The sequence below is a fragment of the Typopeltis vanoorti genome, chromosome 21, assembly GCF_054136105.1.
Source record: "Typopeltis vanoorti isolate ZY-2024b chromosome 21, IOZ_Tvanoo_1.0, whole genome shotgun sequence".
NCBI lineage: Eukaryota > Metazoa > Arthropoda > Arachnida > Uropygi > Thelyphonidae > Typopeltis > Typopeltis vanoorti.
In genome coordinates, this window is record NC_143569.1 from 109,570,776 (window position 1) to 109,591,792 (window position 21,017).

At 37.5% G+C, this 21,017-nt stretch overlaps 1 protein-coding gene across 8 annotated transcripts in view; it reads left to right on the plus strand.

Annotated features, from left to right (window-relative positions):
• The window catches only part of LOC150095182 (aminopeptidase O-like), a 727,093-nt gene extending 713,341 nt beyond the window's left edge, over positions 1 to 13,752 (plus strand). For all 8 annotated transcript variants that reach the window (XR_016550145.1, XM_090411274.1, XM_090411273.1 and 5 more), the window contains one exon: positions 13,587 to 13,752. Coding sequence is in view for 7 of the 8 variants with exons in the window: in XM_090411274.1 (XP_090267400.1) it covers positions 13,587 to 13,736 (150 nt within the window). In the remaining variant the exon portion in view is untranslated. The remainder of the gene's footprint in view (positions 1 to 13,586) is intronic.
• Positions 13,753 to 21,017: the final 7,265 nt, after the last annotated feature.

Below are 21,017 nucleotides of genomic sequence, written 5' to 3' on the forward strand. Positions count from 1 at the left end.
CAAGGATGCCCCCTTTTTGTTTCCACACCGTACATAAAATGAAAAATTCCATCAACTGAAATCCTGTATGACCATTTCAGAAGTTTGTTAGTCTCAATCATATCACCCCTCTTTCTCCTGTTTGCCAGTCTCTTCAGCCTACAAATTCTCAATCTGTCTTCATAATCAGTATTTCATAATCCTGATATCATTTTCAACACTCCCCTTTGCACTCTCTGCACTGTATCAGAATCACAACGGAAACCGGTGACCAGACCTGCACACAATAGTTTAAGTGAGGTCTTATCACGGCTTTGTAAAGAGGAAAAAATGACATCTGTATCTTTACATGTCAAAGGTTATTTCATCATTGCAATTATCTTTTGAGTTGTATTTGCAATCTTTGCTACATGGCTCCTGAACTTCAAATTTCTATCTTCTAACACTCCGAGATCTAATGCCTGATCAGTTCTTTTCTTATTTGTTTTTAGACATTGGATATCTAATCACGCCAAAGTGCATGACTTTACATTTGCTGACATTGAACTGTCATCCATTTTCCCATGCCTACAGTTCTGGCCTATTCAAATTATTCTACAAGTACTGTTTATCAGCAACATTCCAGATTAACCTACCTATCTTTGCATCATCATCATCGTCATCATATGAAATAGCTGTATATTGCATGTCAAATCCTTTTCCCCCATGTCATTAATGTATAGATTGAATAACAATGGACCAAGGATGGATCCTTGAGACACACCACTGGTTACCTTGAGTCTTGCATATTCACACCCCCCCCCATATACGACTTTTTGATATCTGTCGTTCAGCCATCCTGTTATTCATGTCAACATGTATAATCAAATCCCATATTCTTCAATTTATACAACAATCTTCCATGTTGTGTTTTGCAAAAGCCTTCGTAAAATCCAAAAGTATCATGATGTATCCATTCCCCTTGTCTAGCTCAATGGTACCATTATTATAGAATGTGAAAAAGTTGCAAAAACATGACCTTTCCTTAGTAAACTCATGTTGCTCATTGCAAATTAGAAATTCGCTGTCAACCCATTTCTGAATGCAAATCCTAACCAATTTTTCCAAAAATTTTCACCACCACTCCTGAGATACAGATTGGTTGAAAGCTGGATACATTGGTCCTTGCAGCACCCTTGTGCAAAGAGATCCATACATGCTTTCCACTCCTTGTGTTTCCTGTTGAGAATAAAATTGTGTAACCAAATTAAAGAAATTAGCATCTGTGCTGATATCCCCATCAATCCCTATTGCTAAATTCTTATTCAGTTTGTGCAACAGCTCTAATACCTCCTCCTCCTCATACACTGAGTTTCTTCACCCAGTGAAGAAGTCACAGTGAACTCAATGCTGCATACACAAGACTTGGAGAGACTGCTGCTGAAAGGTAGAGAAGTGAGTAGAGAGAATGAATTAGATCATGTGGGAAGTGATGTGGAAGAGGAGGAGAGTAAGACAGGAGCGATTGAAGAGGTGGTTATGAATGGGGAAGTGAGTGGCATGAGTATAGAAAATGAGAAAATGGGTGTGCAAAAGGAACAGGGAAATGTGGAGGCTCAGGGTGGACAGGGATACACAGCTTGAGAAAGTGGACTCTCCAAGAGGATGTGAGAGCATGTGTAGACAGGAAAGGAATGGGATGACATGGGATCAAGAGGAAACAGTTGGAATTGAAGAGGGTTCTAAAATGAATAAGCAGAAAGGGAAATGGCGCTAGTCGAGTATGGAGAGATCACATCGAATGAGTGGTATCAGTGGAACTAGCTGTAGATCCAGAAATGAGCTGTTGTATTTGTATGCAAATGCTAGAAGTATAAGAAACAAGGCAGATGAAATGGTTGCACTAATTGCCTCTGTTCACGCAACGATTGTAGGAATAAGTGAGACATAGGTGGAAGAGGACTACATCCTGACAGGAATAGATATGGAAGGGTATGATGTGTTTCGTGAGGATAGAAGGGGTAAAAAGGGAGGGGGAGTGCTGTTGATGATAGAGAAAGAGTTATGTCCATACAAAGTGGAGATGCAAGAGGGAAATAGTGCCAGTGGTTTTCAGGCAGTATGGTGTAAGATAGTGGTGAATGGAATCAAATACTTAGTTGGATGCTGTTATAGACCAGGTAATGTGGATGGTGGTGATAATGAAATGTATGATCAAATTCGAAAAGCTGATAAGAAAAGGGTGATCATTATGGGTGATTTTAATTATGGCAATATAGACTGGAATGATGAGATATCACTGGAAGTAAAGAAAATGAGTTTCTTGAGTTTTTGAGGGATAACTACCTCAGACGGTATGTAACAGAGGGCATGCGAGGATTGAGGATCTTGGATTTGATCATCTGATCCGAGGATGTAATTATAAATGAGGTGTCAAATCATCCACCAATTGGTGAGAGTGACCATGATGTGATTACCTGGGTGGTTGCCAGCAGTGTGAGGGCCTCTATGAGAAAAGGGTATATGTAGAACAAGGGGGTGATTATGAAGAGCTCAAGAGACAGCTTGTGGGTGTAGCGTGGAATGAGGAGTCAGCTAGAAAAGAAATCAATGCAGTTTGGGGGATTTTCAAAAACTATCTAGTAGATGTAATGTCCAAATGTATTTCAAGGGTGAGAAGGTTAAATATGGGAGATGTGAGATGGATGAATAAAGAGATTAAACAATACAGAGAAAAACGGCATTATGGAGGCAGCATAAGAGAAGTGAAAATAACCAATTCCATGAGGTTTATTTAGACCAGGCAAGGCAGGTGACTTGGTTGATGAGGGTAGCTAAAGTGAGGTATGATCAGAAGTTACCTAATGATGTCAGAAAGAATCCTAAGGAGTTCTTTCGATATGTAGCCAGCAAAAGAAAGAATGATTATGGAAGGATGGCATCAAGGCCGTATTCATGGGTGTGTGTGCGAACTGTGTGGTGGCACAGGACCCCACAAAGCACAAAAAAGTGAAAAAAAAAATCAATAAATTTTTTTTTAAAATTATTATATAAAAAATATTATTATATAGAAAAATATATGTATATAATTTTACAACCAACTACTGTATTGTTGTTATAGTAAGCGAAATAAGATCGTAGCGGTAATATTTGAAACTACTCCAAGATATACGTATAACAATATCGTACAACATAGTGTTAAAGAGGGAAAAGTGCATTTTAAAACTGGTGTTTTTAATAATTTTAAGGAGTTTTTTGATTTTAGTTTATGATTTTATGAACAATTAAGTATATACACGTTGTCATAGCAATTTTTTTATGACATTACTTGCAAAACATCTTAAAAAATATATTTTGTAAACTGGTTTTAGGTTATCCGATATCAGAATTTTTCTGCAATAGCAGTTTTCAATCTATATTAGATTTGTTTATATTCTAATATTATCTATTTTGGATGTATTTTATTTATCAGGTAAGTAATTTTGTTTTAATTTATTAATTTATTTTATAATTAAATCTATCGTATTTAATTCTAGAATATTACTAGTCGTGAGAGAGATTATTATGGAAGAAAATACCCAAGTGGGCATGAAAAACGAAAGCGAAAACAAAAAAAAGAAGTGGCTGAGGAACGCCAAAGAAATTCACTGTTTAAATTTCTGAAGTTGAACTCATATATTTGTTCAGATATATCAGTTGATAATGGGAGTTCTGAAATAACTACAAACAGTTCTTCAGCTTCAACATTAATTAATAATGATAGTTCTAAAATACTCAAAAGAAGTGGAGAACATGATGCATTTGGTCAAACAGTGAGTATTGAAGATCCTAAAACTGAGACACCAGAGGAAGGTGAACTATTTACTATTGATGATCCAGCAACATGGCCCAAAACTTTGACCAACATAACACTAACACAAATTGTACAACGTGGTCCACCGTCTCCTCCGACTGAAAATGATTTTCCAAAAGATGAGAACGAGAGGTGTTTTTCAACAACTCACTATGTTAGGACAATTGCAAATGGAGAGAAGCAAAACAGAAGATGGCTTGTATTTTTATTATTTTTTTTATTTATTTATTTTTTTGTTATGTTGGGCCCATACACAGGAGGTTGATTGGTCAACCTATAGTACATTAGTACCGCGTATGGGCGGTGGGTTGGGAAAGGAGGAATTTGTTTACATTTGATTTGAATGACTTTAAATTGAATTTGTTGGGAAACACAGCAGGTGGTAGACTGGTCTTTTCCTCTTCCACAGGGAAGAGGAAAAGAAATTTGTTCTATTTTTTTTCTAGATGTACTGTGAAGGGATGTTGTGCAGCAGCTGCACGTGTTCCAATGAGCTTAGTACTGAGCAGGGGAATTATTGATGTTATTTCGGATGAGCATATCCATGGAAATATTTGTAGAATATACTTACTGCAGAGACCAAACGTCTGTGTGAAAGTGGGGGGGAGAGAGTTGGTAAGGGATGGATCATTTCTAAGTCTAATTGCCGTCTTCTGTATTGAGTCAAGCATTTTGAGAGAGCTTTTAGGGGCCCCACCCCATATGTGGGAGCAGTATTCAATAGAAATCCTAGTTTTTTTTGAGTATATTCAAACTCTATTTTTTGTTTTTGTTGCAAATTATTTTCTTCTGATGATAATTTTTTATCTAATAATGGCTTTTCTGACTGGCGACATGTAAGTGAAAGATTAAAGTCACACGAACGAAATCCAGCGCACATGAAATATATGTATTCATGGACACAAATGGAATGTAATTTAAAAAATCACAATACAATTGATCAGGCAAATCAAAATGTCATAAAATTTGAAGCAGAACGGTTAAGAAATGTTTTAAGACATACAGTAGCAGCAATTCTTTATTTATCCAAACATATTTAGCTTTTAGAGGTAATTTTGATACTTTGTACACAGCCCATAATGATAATTTTTTTGGAATCAGATTTGATCCACTTTTAAAAGATCATTTAATGCGATGTTCGGGAAAAAAATTATAGGTAAGAAACAAAATTCGTATCTATCACCCATTGTGTAAAATGAATTAATTGTTGATATGGGAAGCAAAATTCAAAAAAATATTGTAAATATGATATGGCAGGCAAAGTATTATTCAATAATTCTTGATTGTACTCCTGATATTAGTCATCAGGAGTAAATTTGTGTATTTTTTTATTTTTACATATATTTGAGGCAGATATTGATTGTGAACACTTTTTGACGTTTTTAACAACTAATGACACTACTGGTAAAGATATATATGAAAATATAAAATCACTTTTGAATAAATTAAACCTTAAATTGTCAGATTGTAGAAGGCAAGGGTGTGATAACGAAGCGAATATGAACAGAGTGTATAAAGGAGTCCGTGCTTACATTTTAAATGAAAACGAAAAGTCATTTTATACTCCTTGCGCCTGTCATAATTTAAATTTGATTTTAGGGGATGTCACAAAATCATCAATTATAGCAATGAATATTTTTAATGTTATACAAAAAATATATACATTGTTTGCTGCCTCAACTTCACATTGGGACATATTAAAGAAATTTGTTAAACAATTAACTCCAAAACTGTTATGTGATACAAGATGGAAATGTAGAATAGAATCAGTTAGAGCTGTACGTTTTCAAATTCCAGAATTTTTAAATGCACTAAAAGAATTATTTAAAACTGCATCAGATAATACTATCAAAATAGAAGTGGTTTCAATATATGAACAAATAGATTCATTTGAGTTTATACTAAGCCTTGGAATTTGGTATGAACTTTTGTCAAAAGTTAATCATCATCATCATCATCATCAAATTCCTGCCATGTACCCTCAAGGGGTGTACAGGATATGACAGTACTACATGAAAAAATTACATCATTACTAACTTCCTATCTACAATTTTCCTCCAAATCAGTCTGTTACTTGTCAAGACTCCAACATTATCAGATCTTATATTTCTATCGTCTAAGGCACTTTGTACCGTATCAATCCACCTATATCTTGGTCTTCCTCTGGGTCGTTTTCCTGCCAACCTGGCAGAGAATACTTGTTTTGCTAATCTTTCCTCTCCCATTCTATTTAAGTGACCATACCATCTGAGATTAGCTCTGCTAACGCATTCCTGGATGCTGACAATGTCAAGTTCTTTCCTAATATCCTCATTTTTAATATGATATTGCCATTGATGCCATCTGTTCATGTCTCTAATCTTTCTCAGGACTCTCATATCTGCGGTCTCTAGTCTTTGGTCAAGTGTTTTACTTCTGACCCAGCTCTCAGATCCATAAGTTAAAATTGGTTTGAACACAGTCTTGTATACAGCTAATTTAGTGTTCCGACTAATTTCTTTCTTATTCCATATGAATTTATTCAATTGATTTCCCACGATACCAGCTTTGCTGATTCTGTTGTCTATTTCTATATTTAGTTTACCATCTTCAGTAAAAATTGTGCCTAAGTAACTGAAATGTTTTACTTGTTCCACAGGTTCTCCATTCACAACACAGTTGACATTTTCAATGATTCTGCCTATTTTCATTGTCTTTGTCTTTTTATTGCTGACCTTCATACCATATCTATTACAACAGCTATTCAATTTAGTCAGAGAATCTTGCAGACTTGTAGCGGATTTATTTAGAAGTATAACATCATCCGCATAAAGCAAAGAGCTGACATTAACATCTCCAATTTTGATATCAGGTTTAATACCACATTCCTTCATAATGTGATCCATATAGATAATGAATAACAGAGGGGATAATGTACATCCTTGTCTCACACCAGATTTAACATTAAACCATCTTCCTGTACTTCCTTCAATTCTAACTGCTGATTCACAGCTCAAATAAAGACTAAGTATTGCTTGATATAATGCCCCATTGACACCATATAACTGCAGCGTATTGAATAGCTTCTCTCTTGGCACCTTGTCATATGCCTTTTCCAAATCGACAAAACTTAAATACAGATCTTTGTTATATTCCCATGCTTTCTCGACTATTTGTCGTTAAGTGAAGATCTGATCCTGACAGCCTCTATTTGGCCTGAATCCAGCTTGTTCTTCACCAAGCTTTTCTTCCACAATTCTTCTCAACCGTTTCTCAAGTATACTTGCATAGATCTTGCCAGGAACACTCAGTAGGGAAATACCTCTGTAATTCTCACATTCAGTTTTATTTCCCTTTTTATATATGGGTACTATGAGAGCTCTACTCCAATCATCAGGAATTCGTCCCTCTGTCCAGGCTTTCTGAACTATGCAGTGCAGCCACTGTAAGACTCTTATACCACCATACTTCAGCATTTCTGGTCGAATATCATCTACTCCTGCTGCCTTTCCACATTTCAAGCCTTTGATGGCTTTTTCTACTTCAAGTATGGATATGTATTCCTGACTGCATGCCTGGTCAGTGTTTTTTATCACTGTGCTGTCATCACTGCTTGTTTCATTTAGTAGTTTTTCGAAGTAATTACTCCATACTTCAAGGATATCTTTTTCTCCTGTTTTCATTTCACCTTTATCATCTCTAATTCCTTTTACAGCACTCTTTCCTCCATTCCTAAGCTTCTTCAACAACCTCCAGAATATTTTGCCACCTTCTTGATATTTATTTTCTATATTCTTGCCAAAGTCCTCCAAAAAATACTCAAAGATTTGAGTATTTTTTAAATGTTTCCCATGCACTGTCAGTATTCTTTCCATCCACAACCATTGTGCTGAACCCAGTATACTCCATAGTTATTCAAAGTTTCCTGCTTTGTAGTTCAGCATGTAACCTTTTCTGAATGGAACATTCACAAACTTAGCCACTTCCCAAGTGAATACTGCATGATCAGTCTTGGGCATGGACAGCAGGGTTTTTCCTCCTGCAAACAGGCAAACTGGCCTGACTTGCAGGATTCCTGACTGTAATCCATGTGAACACACACATGGATTACAGTCAGGAATACTTAAGCTCCAGCGATAGGTCTAATTCATCAGCTATGCCAGTTCTGAGCCCAGATAAAATAGATTATTTCGATATCACTTCCCTGGAAAAGGGGCCTCACAGCCGTTATATCATCATCACTATCACCACCCAGATGCAGAATAGTTATGTCTTTAACTGAAACACCCTCTGACACTATAATCAAATCCTAACACTCTCTTACCTCGATTTCCTTCTGTCACATGGTGTTTGAGGAAGTTGTTTTGCAATAGCTTAATAAATTCAGTTTCATTCTTCTCATGAGATTCTACTGCTTCCCAATCGATGTTTGAATAATTAAAGTCTTTCATTATGATTACTCTTTTTGCGTCCATCGTCTTTATTTGGTTATGCCTTTCTTCATCGCTAGCAACCGATTCAGCAGGTCTGTAAGAACACCACATAATGTATTTCATTTTGTTAGATTCCACCTCACACCAGATGGCTTCAAACTCATTGTCACATGAAAAACTGTTACACTGTTACTAGTATTACAATCATAGGTCACTATACTAACTGGATTCAAGTGATCCATTACCATTAGATGCATCCCCTCCTCTTGTATCCTGTCTATCATTCCTAAAAATAGTGTACCCTTTACCCTTCACACTCAATACTAGTTAGTATGTCTGATTCTGATAGCTGTGATCCTTCCATAATCATTCATTATGGAAAGTGATGTTACAGGTGGCGCAGTGTACACGTTCAAGGTTTTCTATGCCGTATGTTTCTGTGCCTTAGAACAATCTTGTTTTAAGTACGTGGCGGTGAATTTGAGCTGTGCAGAAGAAAGTGATTTTTAATCGGTGAATAGTCCGCTTTTTTCCCCGTTTTTGTACGTTTTTGAGTGCTAAATTGTTTCTCTGAATACAAGTGTACTTCAGTGGTTGTTTTTTGGAAGTTAGTTGCTGTCGCGATATAATATATTTTGGTACCGTCGCAATCTAACACGTAACGGTGGAAGACAAAACGAAGCTAAGTTACTGTATTTAGTTATATTTCATTTTATTTAATTATATTTAGTACTTAAATGTTCTGATGTTTGTACTTTTTTTCCCTCTTATTTATTAATTGAATAATTATTAAAGATTACGCTACTTGGCAGTAAGGAATGATGGTGGATTCAGCAGCAGTCGCAAGTGGCGTAACACCAAGTCCTCCGCCATTTAAGTACTCAATTATTAGCAATATCATAAGGGACTTTGTGGCATGCAGTACTTGCGGCATGTATGCGTCTCGAGAATTACATATGTGGCTTGTTAAAGAGAGTGGAGCGTATGTGCGCAAAATGCAGGCAGTTGGAGGAAATAAGTACATTAGATATATCGATATCCTACTTTGTTGCTCCAGGAACGGGGAATGAATGTAGGAAGACAAGTAGTGTGATAGGAGAGAATGAGAAAATAATAGTTGATAGTGTGGAAGGTGTGAGTGGCTGTGAAAGTTTAGGAGATGGTTTTGTTTGGGAGAGTGAATTTAGATTGAGTGACTGACCTGCAGAGGGAGATAGATGAGTTGAAAGAGGAGGTGAAATGTCTTGTGAATGAGAGCAGAAGTATGAAAGATAAGATTAGGAGAATGGAAGAGATAAATGCAAGGCGAATCAGAGTAGGAGAGAGAGAGAATTTTGGGAGTATGAGTGAGAGGTATGGGGTTGCTAGAAGAAGAGAGAATGGAAACAGTAGAAGAGAGGGAATGCGAGAGAGGTATGGGAATGCTAGCAGACGAGAGGATGGAAACAGTAGGAGAGAGGGAATGAGAAAGAGATGTATGGGAGTGCTACAAGAGGAGAGAATGGAAACAGTAGAAGAGAGAGGTATGGGAATGAAAGAAGAGGAGAGAATGGAAACAATAGGAGCGAGGGAATGGTAAGAGGTATAATGTATGGCGACTCAATGATCCATGGTGTTCAAGATAGGATGCGTGAGGAGTGTTTGCCAGGAGGAACAATAGAAAGGGTGGCTATGGCAATTAAGAGAGGTGAAAGGGTGGATGAGATGATTGTGATGGTAGGAACGAATGACTTGAGTGGTAATGTAAGTCGGGCAGCAAGAGATATGAGATTTTTGCTTGAGACTGTATGGAAGAAGACAGAGAGAAGAAAAATAGTGTGCGTGTTGCCTAGGTATGATAATGATGAGCTGGGCAGAAGAGCGGTGATATTGAATGGCATAATAGCGAGAATGTGTGACAAGAGAGGACTGGTATATGTGGATGCTTGGAGTGCGTTTGAGGAAAGAGAGGAATTGTATATGAGAGACCGTTTACATTTGAATGAGGAAGGACGTAGGCATCTGGAGAGATTGCTATTCTGAACGAGTCAGTGTGTCCCAGGGAGGATGATAGCAGGGGTGGCCTCTTGTGGGAATGGATACTTGGGAGAAGGGAGACAATGTCAGGTAACACTGAGCCCAGTGGAGTCTAGAAGGGATAATGCTGGGTATAGAAACAATGGCATTTATATGCTTTATACTAATGCCAGGAGTATCCGGAATAAGGGAGAGGAATTGGTGGCGCAGATAGCATCAGCCTGGCCAAAAATTATTGCGATCACTGAGACGTGGTTGACAGAAGGGGATATAACAACAGGCATAGAAGTTGCTGAGTATAGCATTTTTCGTGAGGATAGGAAGAAAAAACGTGGTGGTGGGGTACTGCTTATGATAAGTGATGACCTATGTTCTCTAAGAGTGGAGAATTTGGAAGGAAGTGAGACAAATGATTTTGAGAGCGTATGGTGTGAGGTAGAGGTAGGCAAGACAGGATATTTAGTGGGGTGTTGCTACAGACCCAGGAGCACAGAGGATGGGGACCAGGAGATATTTAGACAGCTAAGTTTGGCAAGTGCAAGAAGAATGATTGTTATGGGAGATTTTAACTTCAGTAGTATAAATTGGAGAGAGGAAGATGCATGTAGCAATAGGGGAATGGAATTTCTAGAATTCTTGAGGGACAAATGTCTTAGGCAACATGTAACAGAGGGAACAAGAGGTTCAAAAGTTTTGGATTTGGTTATAGCATCAGAAGAGTTGATAATAACTGAGTTGACGTCTCTCCCACCAGTTGGAGAGAGTGACCATATGGTGTTGACTTGGAAAATGAATAGACATGCAGGAGTATCAAAGAGACGGGAACTTATGTGGAATTAGGGAGGTGATTATAATAGTCTTAGACGTCAACTTCGGGAAGTTTCATGGAGGGAGGAATTGGAAGGCCGGGATATCACTAGTGCATGGGAAATTGTGAAAGAATATTTGTTATCAGCAGTGGTAAGTTGTATACACGATTGAAGAAGAGGACCCAATTTGGAGTAAAGTGGATGACAAACAATATTAAACAGGAATTGCATGCGAAAAAGAGGCTATGGAAAAGATATAAGGAGACAGGTGAAGAGATGCATGAAGAATATAAGACACAGGCCAGAAGAGTGACTAGTGTGGTAAGGAAAGCGAAACTGAAATATGAGAGGAGATTGGCCCTAAGATCCAAAGAAAATCCTAGGGAATTTTTTAGCTATGTGGCCAGTAGGAGGAGAAATGACTGTGGAAGAATGATATTGTGGGATAAATATGGGAATAGAGTGACATGCAGAGGACATAGTGGAATTGTTCAATGAACACTTTATTGGAGTATTTCATCCTAGAGGAGTCAGTTTTAATGCTAGAGGGATAGGACTGGTTTGAGGTCTGGAGGTACAGGAGGAGAGTGTGTTTCAGATACTGAGTACTCTGAATGTCAGTAAAGCTGTAGGACTGGATGGTATTTCACCACAAGTTTTGATAGAATCTGCTAGGGAATTGACAATGCCTTTAACGTGGCTTTTCAATGAAAGTGTGGCTTTGGCAAAGGTGCCCAGGGAATGGAAGGAAGGTAAGATAGTGCCATTCCATAAGGGTGGTAACAGACTGGAAGTGTCTAATTATAGGCCAGTCTGTGTGTCATCAGTAGTTGTTAAGATCTTGGAGAAAGTAGTGAGGGACCGTATACAGCATTGTGCAGATGAGGGTAATGTTATCTCTGAGAATCAACATGGATTTGTGAAAGGACGCTCTTGTTTTAGCAATATGCTAGCCTTTTATAATAAAGTTACAAGAACATTAGATGAGGGAAAGGCATATACTGCAATTTTCTTAGACTTGGCGAAGGCATTTGACAGGGTGCCACATGATAAGCTGATATTTAAGTTGCAGCACATGGGTCTGGATATGAGATTGGTCAACTGGATTCAGGATTGGCTGTCTGATAGGTATCAGAGAGTTGTGTATGGTGGCGCAGTTTCCAGGAAGCAGAGGGTTACAAGTGGGTCCCACAGGGATCAGTACTAGGACCTATATTGTTTAACCTTTATATCAATGACATAGTCAATGGATTGCAGGGGGATATTCAGTTGTTTGCGGATGATGTGATGCTGGGAAGGATTATTAGTAATAGTACAGATGTGGTAGCCCTGCAAAAGGATTTAAATAAGCTAGATAAATGGGCAAATGAATGGGGTTGTCAGTTTAATGAAGCAAAATATAAGGTCTTGAGGTTTGGTACACATCGATGGGATGCTGCATACTCTGTGGGAGGAGTTATACTGGAGGAAGTAGGGGAGACAAGAGATCTGGGGTTGATGATTGATAGAAACCTGAAGTTTAGGGGACATATTGCAAAGGTGGTGAAGGTAACACAGAGGATTGCTGCTATTATGGGAAGGACACTGACCTGCAGAGATAAGAGGGTTATCATTCCGTTGTATAAGTCTCTGATCAGACCACACTTGGACTATTGTTCTCAGATTTGGTCTCCAGGATTTGAATGGGATAAATTAACTGTGGAAAGGATACAAAGATGGATGACAAAGATGGTTTCAGGACTGTACAGGGATAGTTATGAGGATCGGCTGAGAGAATGTGGACTGCAGAGTTTGGTGGATAGAAGAAGGAGAGGCGATATGATTGAGACTTTTAAACTGTTGAGAGGTGGTTACAGGGTTGACACTGGGGAGTTCTTTCGCTTGGTTGAACAGCGGGAAGGAGTGCTGACAAGAAGCCATCCCTGGAAGTTACGAAAAGAAACTGTGAGCAAGTGGGTAAGGAGTGGTTTCTTTGTGTGGAGGGGGGTTGAGCCGTGGAATGCATTGCCTGATGGAGTGGTGGGAGCGAGAACGGTCAGTGAGTTTAAAGAGTGGTATGATAGGCTTTGTGTTTCTCAGGAGGGGACCTCCCCTCGATGAGTCTTGACAGACTTTATGTCTTAGGAAGGACCTCCCTCGATGAGTCTTTTGACTCCTTGGAGGCCTGAATAATAATAATAATAATTCTTTCTGCTACTAGCCACTTCTCGCAATAACTTCCTGGTTTTTTTTTGGTGGGGGTGAGCATTAACTCACTGCTGCTTACTGCACTTTTACTGCCCTTACCAAGCGAGTCACCTTTCTTGCTTGCTCTTTGTACTTCTCATTCAACTGGTTAATGTCACTTCTCCATAATGCCTTCTTCTAGATTTCATGCCTCACCTCTGTTTCTTTGAGAAAAATGGCAGGACTTTTAAATAATTCATAATTTTATTATTGTCATAATAGGTTGTGTCTACTATAGTAAGAGCAGTATAAATATAAATGTAAAGCAGTATAATTATAAATCATGTGATTACTTATTTGTTTACACTTTAGGCTATGGGTGTTTATCTATATGGAGAATTGTTGTTTTCGCATCTTCCTTCTCAGAAAAAGTTAGCACAACAGTGTTTCTCTGATATTAAAGAAGAAATGGAGCCCAATTTTGTTGTAACTATACAAGAAATGTTATCCCAATGTAAATAAAATTTATAAAATGTTTGATTGTTTTTGTAATAATCATTTCCACAGTATAAGTAGTTTCATTACACACATGCACACACTCATATAGATTACATATATAAATATAGCATCCAAATAAACATTTTTAATTTTTGTTGTCAGCAGAATCAAGAATTTGTATTATGTCATTATGGAGGTGGTATAAGGCAATAATCAGTTATATGAGGAGTAAAAATTGCCAGACTGGGAAGGTGAAAAAGTTGAGAAGGAAAATAGAAGTACAATGTTGCTTAATATATTCGTAGGCAATGCTAAATATGAGTGTGGATAAAGGAAAAGCTGTAACAGTTATGGACCATTCTGATTTTAACAGAGAAACCACTTTCTTGATTATATATTAGATCCCATTAACAAGGAATCTTTCCCACATGGATCTTTCAGTCAGATCAAGCAAATGAAGTCTGTAACTGGATGATGTCATGAAGTGAGATAATAATATGATAATAAAGCTCTATACTTATTTTGAGTGAACTCCTCCTTTGTATAGGTTACTGTAGAAGAAAGAGGACTGCCCTTTGAACACTGTTGTGAATTTTATTGATACTTATGCAGTGTCAGAATTTTTATTTCATTCATTAATTGCACATTTAAGACAATCAAGATCATTTATTAAAAAAGTTCACACTTAATCACAAACATCAAGGACATTGTTCTATAGCTTACTAAACTTCTGAGCAACTTTGGTGCCATTTTTGTTTAAAAATGTTACCCCCCCCCTACACACACACACACACACACACACACACACACACACACACACACACACACACACACACACACACACACACACACAATGTTAAAACTGTTCATTTTTTTTAATCTGAGGACTATCTTAACTTTATTTGAATTTTTTTATACATATCAATTTTTCTTTATATCAATGACATTGTCCATGGATTGCAAGGAGATATTCGTTTGTTTGCGGATGATGTGAAGCTTGGAAGGGGTATTAGTAATAATGCAGATGTGGTAGCCCAGCAAGAGGATTTGAATAAGCTAGATAGATGAGCAAATAAATGGGGGTGTCAGTTTAATGCAGCAAAATGTAAGGTCTTGAGGTTTGGGACATATCGATGGGATGCTGCATACTCTACGGGAGGAGTTAAACTGGAGAAAGTAGGGGGAGACGAGATCTGGGGTTGATGATTGATAGAAACCTGAAATTTGGGGGACATATTGCAAAGGTGGTGAAGGTAACACAGAGGATTGCTGCAATAATGAGAAGGACACTGACCTGTAGAGATAACATGGTTATCATTCCTTTGTATAAGACTGATCAGATCACACTTAGACAATTGTTCTCAGATTTCGTGCCCAGGATTTGAAGGAGATAAATTAACTGTGGAAAGAGTACAATGGCAGATAATAAAGGTGGTTTCAGGACTGTACCATGCTAGTTATGAGGATTGGCTGAGGGAGTGTGGACTGCAAAGTTTGGTGATAGAAGAAGAAGGAGAGGTGATATGATTGAGACTTTTAAACTGTTGAGAGGTGGTCACAGGGTTGACGCTGGGGAGTTCTTTCGCTTGGTTGAACAGCAGGAAGGAGTCATGACAAGGGGCCATCCCTGGAAGTTACGAAAGGAAATTGTGAGAAAGAGGGTGAGGAGTCGTTTTTTTTGCATGGAGGTGGTGGAACCTCCTCCATGCATTGTCTAATAGAGTGCTGAGAACGAGAACGGTCAATGCATTTAATGAGTGGTATGATATACTTTGTGTTTCATAGGAGGGACCTCCCTCGATGGGTCTTTTGACTCCATGGAGGCCTGAATAATAATAATAATAATAATTTGTCATGCATTCATTTTCACTATGTGACATAGGGAAGAAAGTTGTCAGAAAATGTTTCTATGAAAAGTTAGATTATCAACTGACTTTTAATAAGTGTTACTATGTAATTTATGTTGGATTTAGTTTATAATATACTTTTTTATAATATACTTGGGGCAGAGCTGACCGCTATGAGATCGATCCCAGGTGGCAGATAGGGGAAAGGCCACCAGATATGGAGGCTAGTTGCAAATATCCTCTATGCAGTCCTGGACCAACAATGGCAGTATCAACAGGGGGTGGTGAATTATTGAGTGGCACTGCTAACCCTACAAAATACCACAAAATACCACAAAATCCAATGACGATGCTGTGACAAGACGTGAGTGAGCCACCCAAAGCTTACAGCCAAAATACCATCTGCACTCCAGAGGAGCAGCTATAAATGGCATCTGTACCTCATGTTAGAGGGGCCAAAAATGAAACCTCAACCCATCTGGTCAGTATGGTGTTTTAAGGCTAAAAAATCCTCCATAAATGACCACACTCACCAAAAAGACCAATGCCGGCTATGATGGCACCCAGACTAACAAGACCCATTTGTGTGTGATTTAGGCAGAGGACCACAAGTGAAAAATTGGCTACAGTCTCCAAAATCACTTCCCAAAAGTAGGCCTGGTTGGCTAAGTAGTTAGTATATCGACTTTCCAGCCAAAAGGCTGTGGGGTTCGAATCCTACCATGGGAATGGATGTTTGTGATTGTCTGTGAAAATACTAGTAGTGTCGGTGAGCAGTAGATGGTGTTGGCGTAGATGATGATGTTCGTGTAGTTGTGGTTCGCTGTAGTTGGCAGATTGAGTTGTGAAGACAGAGAGTTGTAGAGTGGGTGCCCTCCCTCAATGAGTATTTGGACTTCTTGGAGGTGTCACATAATATTAATAATAAAAATAAAATATTTAAAAAAATCAGAAAATAGAAAAAACGGAGATGTACATATGCACATACAGCATAAGTACAATGAGAGAAGAAACAAACCTTCTAGAGTTGAAAGAAGAAATAAAGAAAATTAAATGGGATATCATTGGACTCAGTGAAGTAAGAAGGAAGGGGGAAAACATGCACATAAGAAACAATGGGCATATGCTATACATTTAGGGAAACACAAAAACAATAGAAATGGAATTTGCTTTCTAATTCACAAACAGAGAATACAACAGATAAGTATATAAGGAATATCAGACAGAATGAATAGCCCAACTGATTCTGAAAATGAACTCAAGATATAAAATCAAAATCATTCAAATATGCACTAACAATAAGACAATGAAATAGAAGAATTTTATTAAAAACTGGAAGACCATATGCACAAAGAAAAAACTCATTACACCTTAATCATAGGTGACATAAACTCAAAAATAGGAATAAAATCAAATATACAAGCTTCTAACAGGAAAATTGGGACTAGGAGACAGGAATGAACGTGGAGAATGATTAATTGAATTGGCAACCAAAAATCAGCTAAAAATAGCCAATACTTAAGAAAAGACCTGAACAAAGATGGATATTGAAAGGACCGAATGATATAATAAAAAATGAAATAGGTTACATCCTAACAAACAAAACGAATATAATCAAAGATGTGTCTTAAATAAATTCAACACATCAAGCGACCATAGAATGCTAAGTGGAAGAATAAGTATAAACACAAGAGTAGAAAGGAGAAAACTTATACAAAAGACAACAGATGACCCCATAGCCAATGAAATGCTTGAACAAAATAGAAAAATATATCAAATGGAAATAAAAAAAAAAAGGATATTAGAAGCAAAATAAGAAAAAGATATAAATCCTCTACACCAAGATATAGATATAATCATGATCCACTTAAATACGATAAAATGAACTAGAGAAGAACAGCAGAAACTAACAGAAGAAACTGAACCTCATTGAAAAAAGAAGAAATTTGAAGCAAAACTTAAACCAAATAAAAAAGGTGGAGCTAAACAAAACTATCACAAAGTGAATAAGAAAAGGAATAAGAGAATACAACATGAAGAAACTATTGAAAAAAAGTAAAAGCATCAAAACTACTATGAGAATCTTCTTATTTTTAAGTATTCTGAAATTCTGCTAAAAACTTTCCTTCCACTCTCTTCTGTTCTGAGCCTTCTCTTTCAAGGTTGTGTACCTGTCTCCATTCAGCATGTCATCTAGCATCCTCTTGGTCTTTTTCCATCTATTTTTCCTTTGATGGCATCTCTGATGATTCCATTTCCTCTCAGAATAAGCCTGATCCAGTTTTCCTTTCTTCTTTTTATCCTCTTTAAGAGACTTCTTTCTTCTACTTTTTTAAGATCTCTTCATTAGTTATTTTATCTGTCAATTTGATTTTTTCTATCCTCCTCCAAATCCACATCTCAAAACTTTCCAAAATCTTAATTTCTTCTTTCTTCAATGTCCAAGTTTCAGCTACATAGAAAGCAACACTCCACATATAACATTTTATTAGACTTTTTTTTAGGTTTCTATCCATTTTACTTCTGAATAAATTCCATTTTCAATAATAAATTTAGTTTAATCCTTTATCCAAGTGTGAGCAAACAGAGTTTGCACCTGAAAGTATATTCAGGACTGGGGTTAGGTAGTACAACACCAGGCAACTCGTTGCAAAGGTGGAACAAGCTAACATCATTCCTATCTTAGTATCTCGCATAATGCAAAACACATCTCCTTCCAAATATGTATAATGTTATGCATTAAGGGAAGTGCCACTACCCAGACTAGTTTCAACCTTTATTGAGGTCTCTTCAATGGGAGCCAGGCCCAAGTGAAAGTGAAGATACCAGGCAGAAGAATTAGCAAGGTCATCTCTACCTATAGGAGTTGCCAAACGGTGTGCCACCTTTTTATTAAATTACTCTGGATTTAGAGAAGATGTTGAAAGTTTATTTTTCACTTGGTTAGACTATAATAAATTTAGTTTAATCCTTTATCCAAGTGTGAGCAAACAAAGTTTGTGCCTGAAAGTATCTTCAGGACTGGGGTAAGGGGTACAACACCGGGCAACTCGTTGCAAAGGTGTAGCAAGCTAACATCACTCCTATCTCAGTATTTCCCATAATGCAAAACACATCTCCTTGCGGATATGTATAATGTATGTATGTATAACGGATGTGTATAAGAGACCTCAATAAAGGTCGAAACTGGTCTGGGTAGTGGCCCTTCCCTTAATGCATAACATTATACATATCCGCAAGGAGATGTGTTTTGCATTATGGGAGATACTGAGATAGGAGTGATGTTAGCTTGCTCCACCTTTGCAATGAGTTGCCCAGTGTTGTACCACCTGAAGATACTTTCAGGCACAAACTTTGTTTGTCCACACTTGGATAAAGGATTAAACTAAATTTATTATAGTCTAACCAAGTGAAAAATAAACTTTCAACAAATTCCATTTTCTATTAAAGGCATCTCTTCCCATCGCTCTTCTTGCTTTTATGTCACTTTTACATCTTTCATCACTGCTAGTAACACTTCCTAGATATTTGAATGCTTGTTCAATTTTACCCCATTTATTCTGATAGCCATATTTTCCTCTTTCCTTGCTATTTTCATTACCTTTGTTTTTTTATGTTAATTTTCATTCCATAATTGATACAGATTGCAGTAATCTGTTCAACAGATGCTGTAGTCCTGTTTCAGTATTTGATAATAATGCCTTGCCATCTGCGTATCATATTACAAATATCTGTCTACCTCCGATCTTTATTCCTTGTTCTGAATTTTTTCATGTAATATTCTCATATTACATGAAAGAAAAGCACAAATAATCAATAATTTTAATATCACTTTCAAACCAAATTCCATTTGCCTTTGGCAATTCATACAGCTCTTTCAGACATTGCACTGTATGAAGTCCCTTTGGTTGAATTCTTCAAACAGTGATGCCTCGGATGCAATGTTCTACTTTGCATCGGTGCCATGCTATGCTAAGCAACTTACCATGCAGCAAGACTATACTAACTATATTTAAAATAAAACTTTTAACTTAAATCTAATTAACACCATAGTACAATCTAATTCTAACACAATTTTTAACTAACATCACTATTTTTTTAAATTAAACAACTTAGCTTTTGAGAGCTATCCAAAGCCATGCCTACCACTATATGCGTTCACACCTGGTTACCCACGATTTCATCAGTTTCTCATTAAGTACACCGTCATCACAAAATCTTCATAAATGCTCTCTCCTTATTCCCAGTTTCTTGCACTCATGCCTTTCCCATTCACCTTTTTTATTTCTCTCTCTCTCTTCGATGTACCAGATGCAGAATGTAGAAGATAAATTTATTATTATTATTAATATCTGAACTCCGTGGTGTCAGAGACTCATTGTGGGAGATACACACTATTTTGCACAATTCTCATCCAACCATGCCTTAAAATGACTTAGTATGTCTACATTTACAACACACTCGGGCAATGCATTCCACTCACCAACCACTCTCCTTGCAAAGAACCTGCTCCTCACTTCTCTGCTCTCACCTTTATACTGTGTCCAGCGATGGCCTCTTGTTCTACTATCCTCTCCCATTCTATGCAGAATCTCTTCCATGTCAACCTGATAACGATCCCTAAGTAGCTTATATGTCTCAATCATGTCCCCTCCCCTTTCCTATTTACGAGGCTTTGCAATCTGTTCTTGTACTCCACATTCCAAAGACCAATCACAAGCTTTGTGATCTTCTGTGGACACTTTCCGACGTATCCTCATCACCATGAAAACCTGGTGATCAGATCTCTGTACAATAATCTCTACAAGACCTTATACAATGGCATCACAACCTCTATATTTCTGCATGTCAGGGTCTCCTAATCATTTCTATTATTCAATGTGATATCTTCACAACTTGTGCAATGTGGCCCCTGAATTTCAGGTTCCTGTGCATCACCACTCCCTGATCTCTCATTTCCTCTACCTCCTTTAAAGTTTCCCCACCAAGTGTATACTTTCATTCCATTGTTGCATACCAAGTATTGCATGCCTTACGGTTTGTAACATTGAACTGACATTTCTACTTACATGCCTATTCATGCAATATATTCAAGTCCTGCAAGATCATAACATTGGCTTGACTTTGCATTGCTCTTCCCAATTTTGCATCATCTGCAAACAACTGCATATCACTAGTTAAAGCTATCCCCCAGGGCTGGCGGAAGCAGGCATGTGGGCACCACTACGATGGGGGCGCTGCCACCAGGGAACGGTTCATAAGTTAATTTTTAAGAAACAAAATTTTTATCATAAAAACAAAAAAATTCTTAGAATGATCAATATTAAAATAAATGAGGCCATATACACCGAATAGAATTGAAAAAAAAATGTATATTGCCACATCTTTGATTAGCCGGCTGTTTACAATTTTGCAGCTAGAGCAGGCTAAATGCTTGCCTGCAGAATGTTGTGTCTAC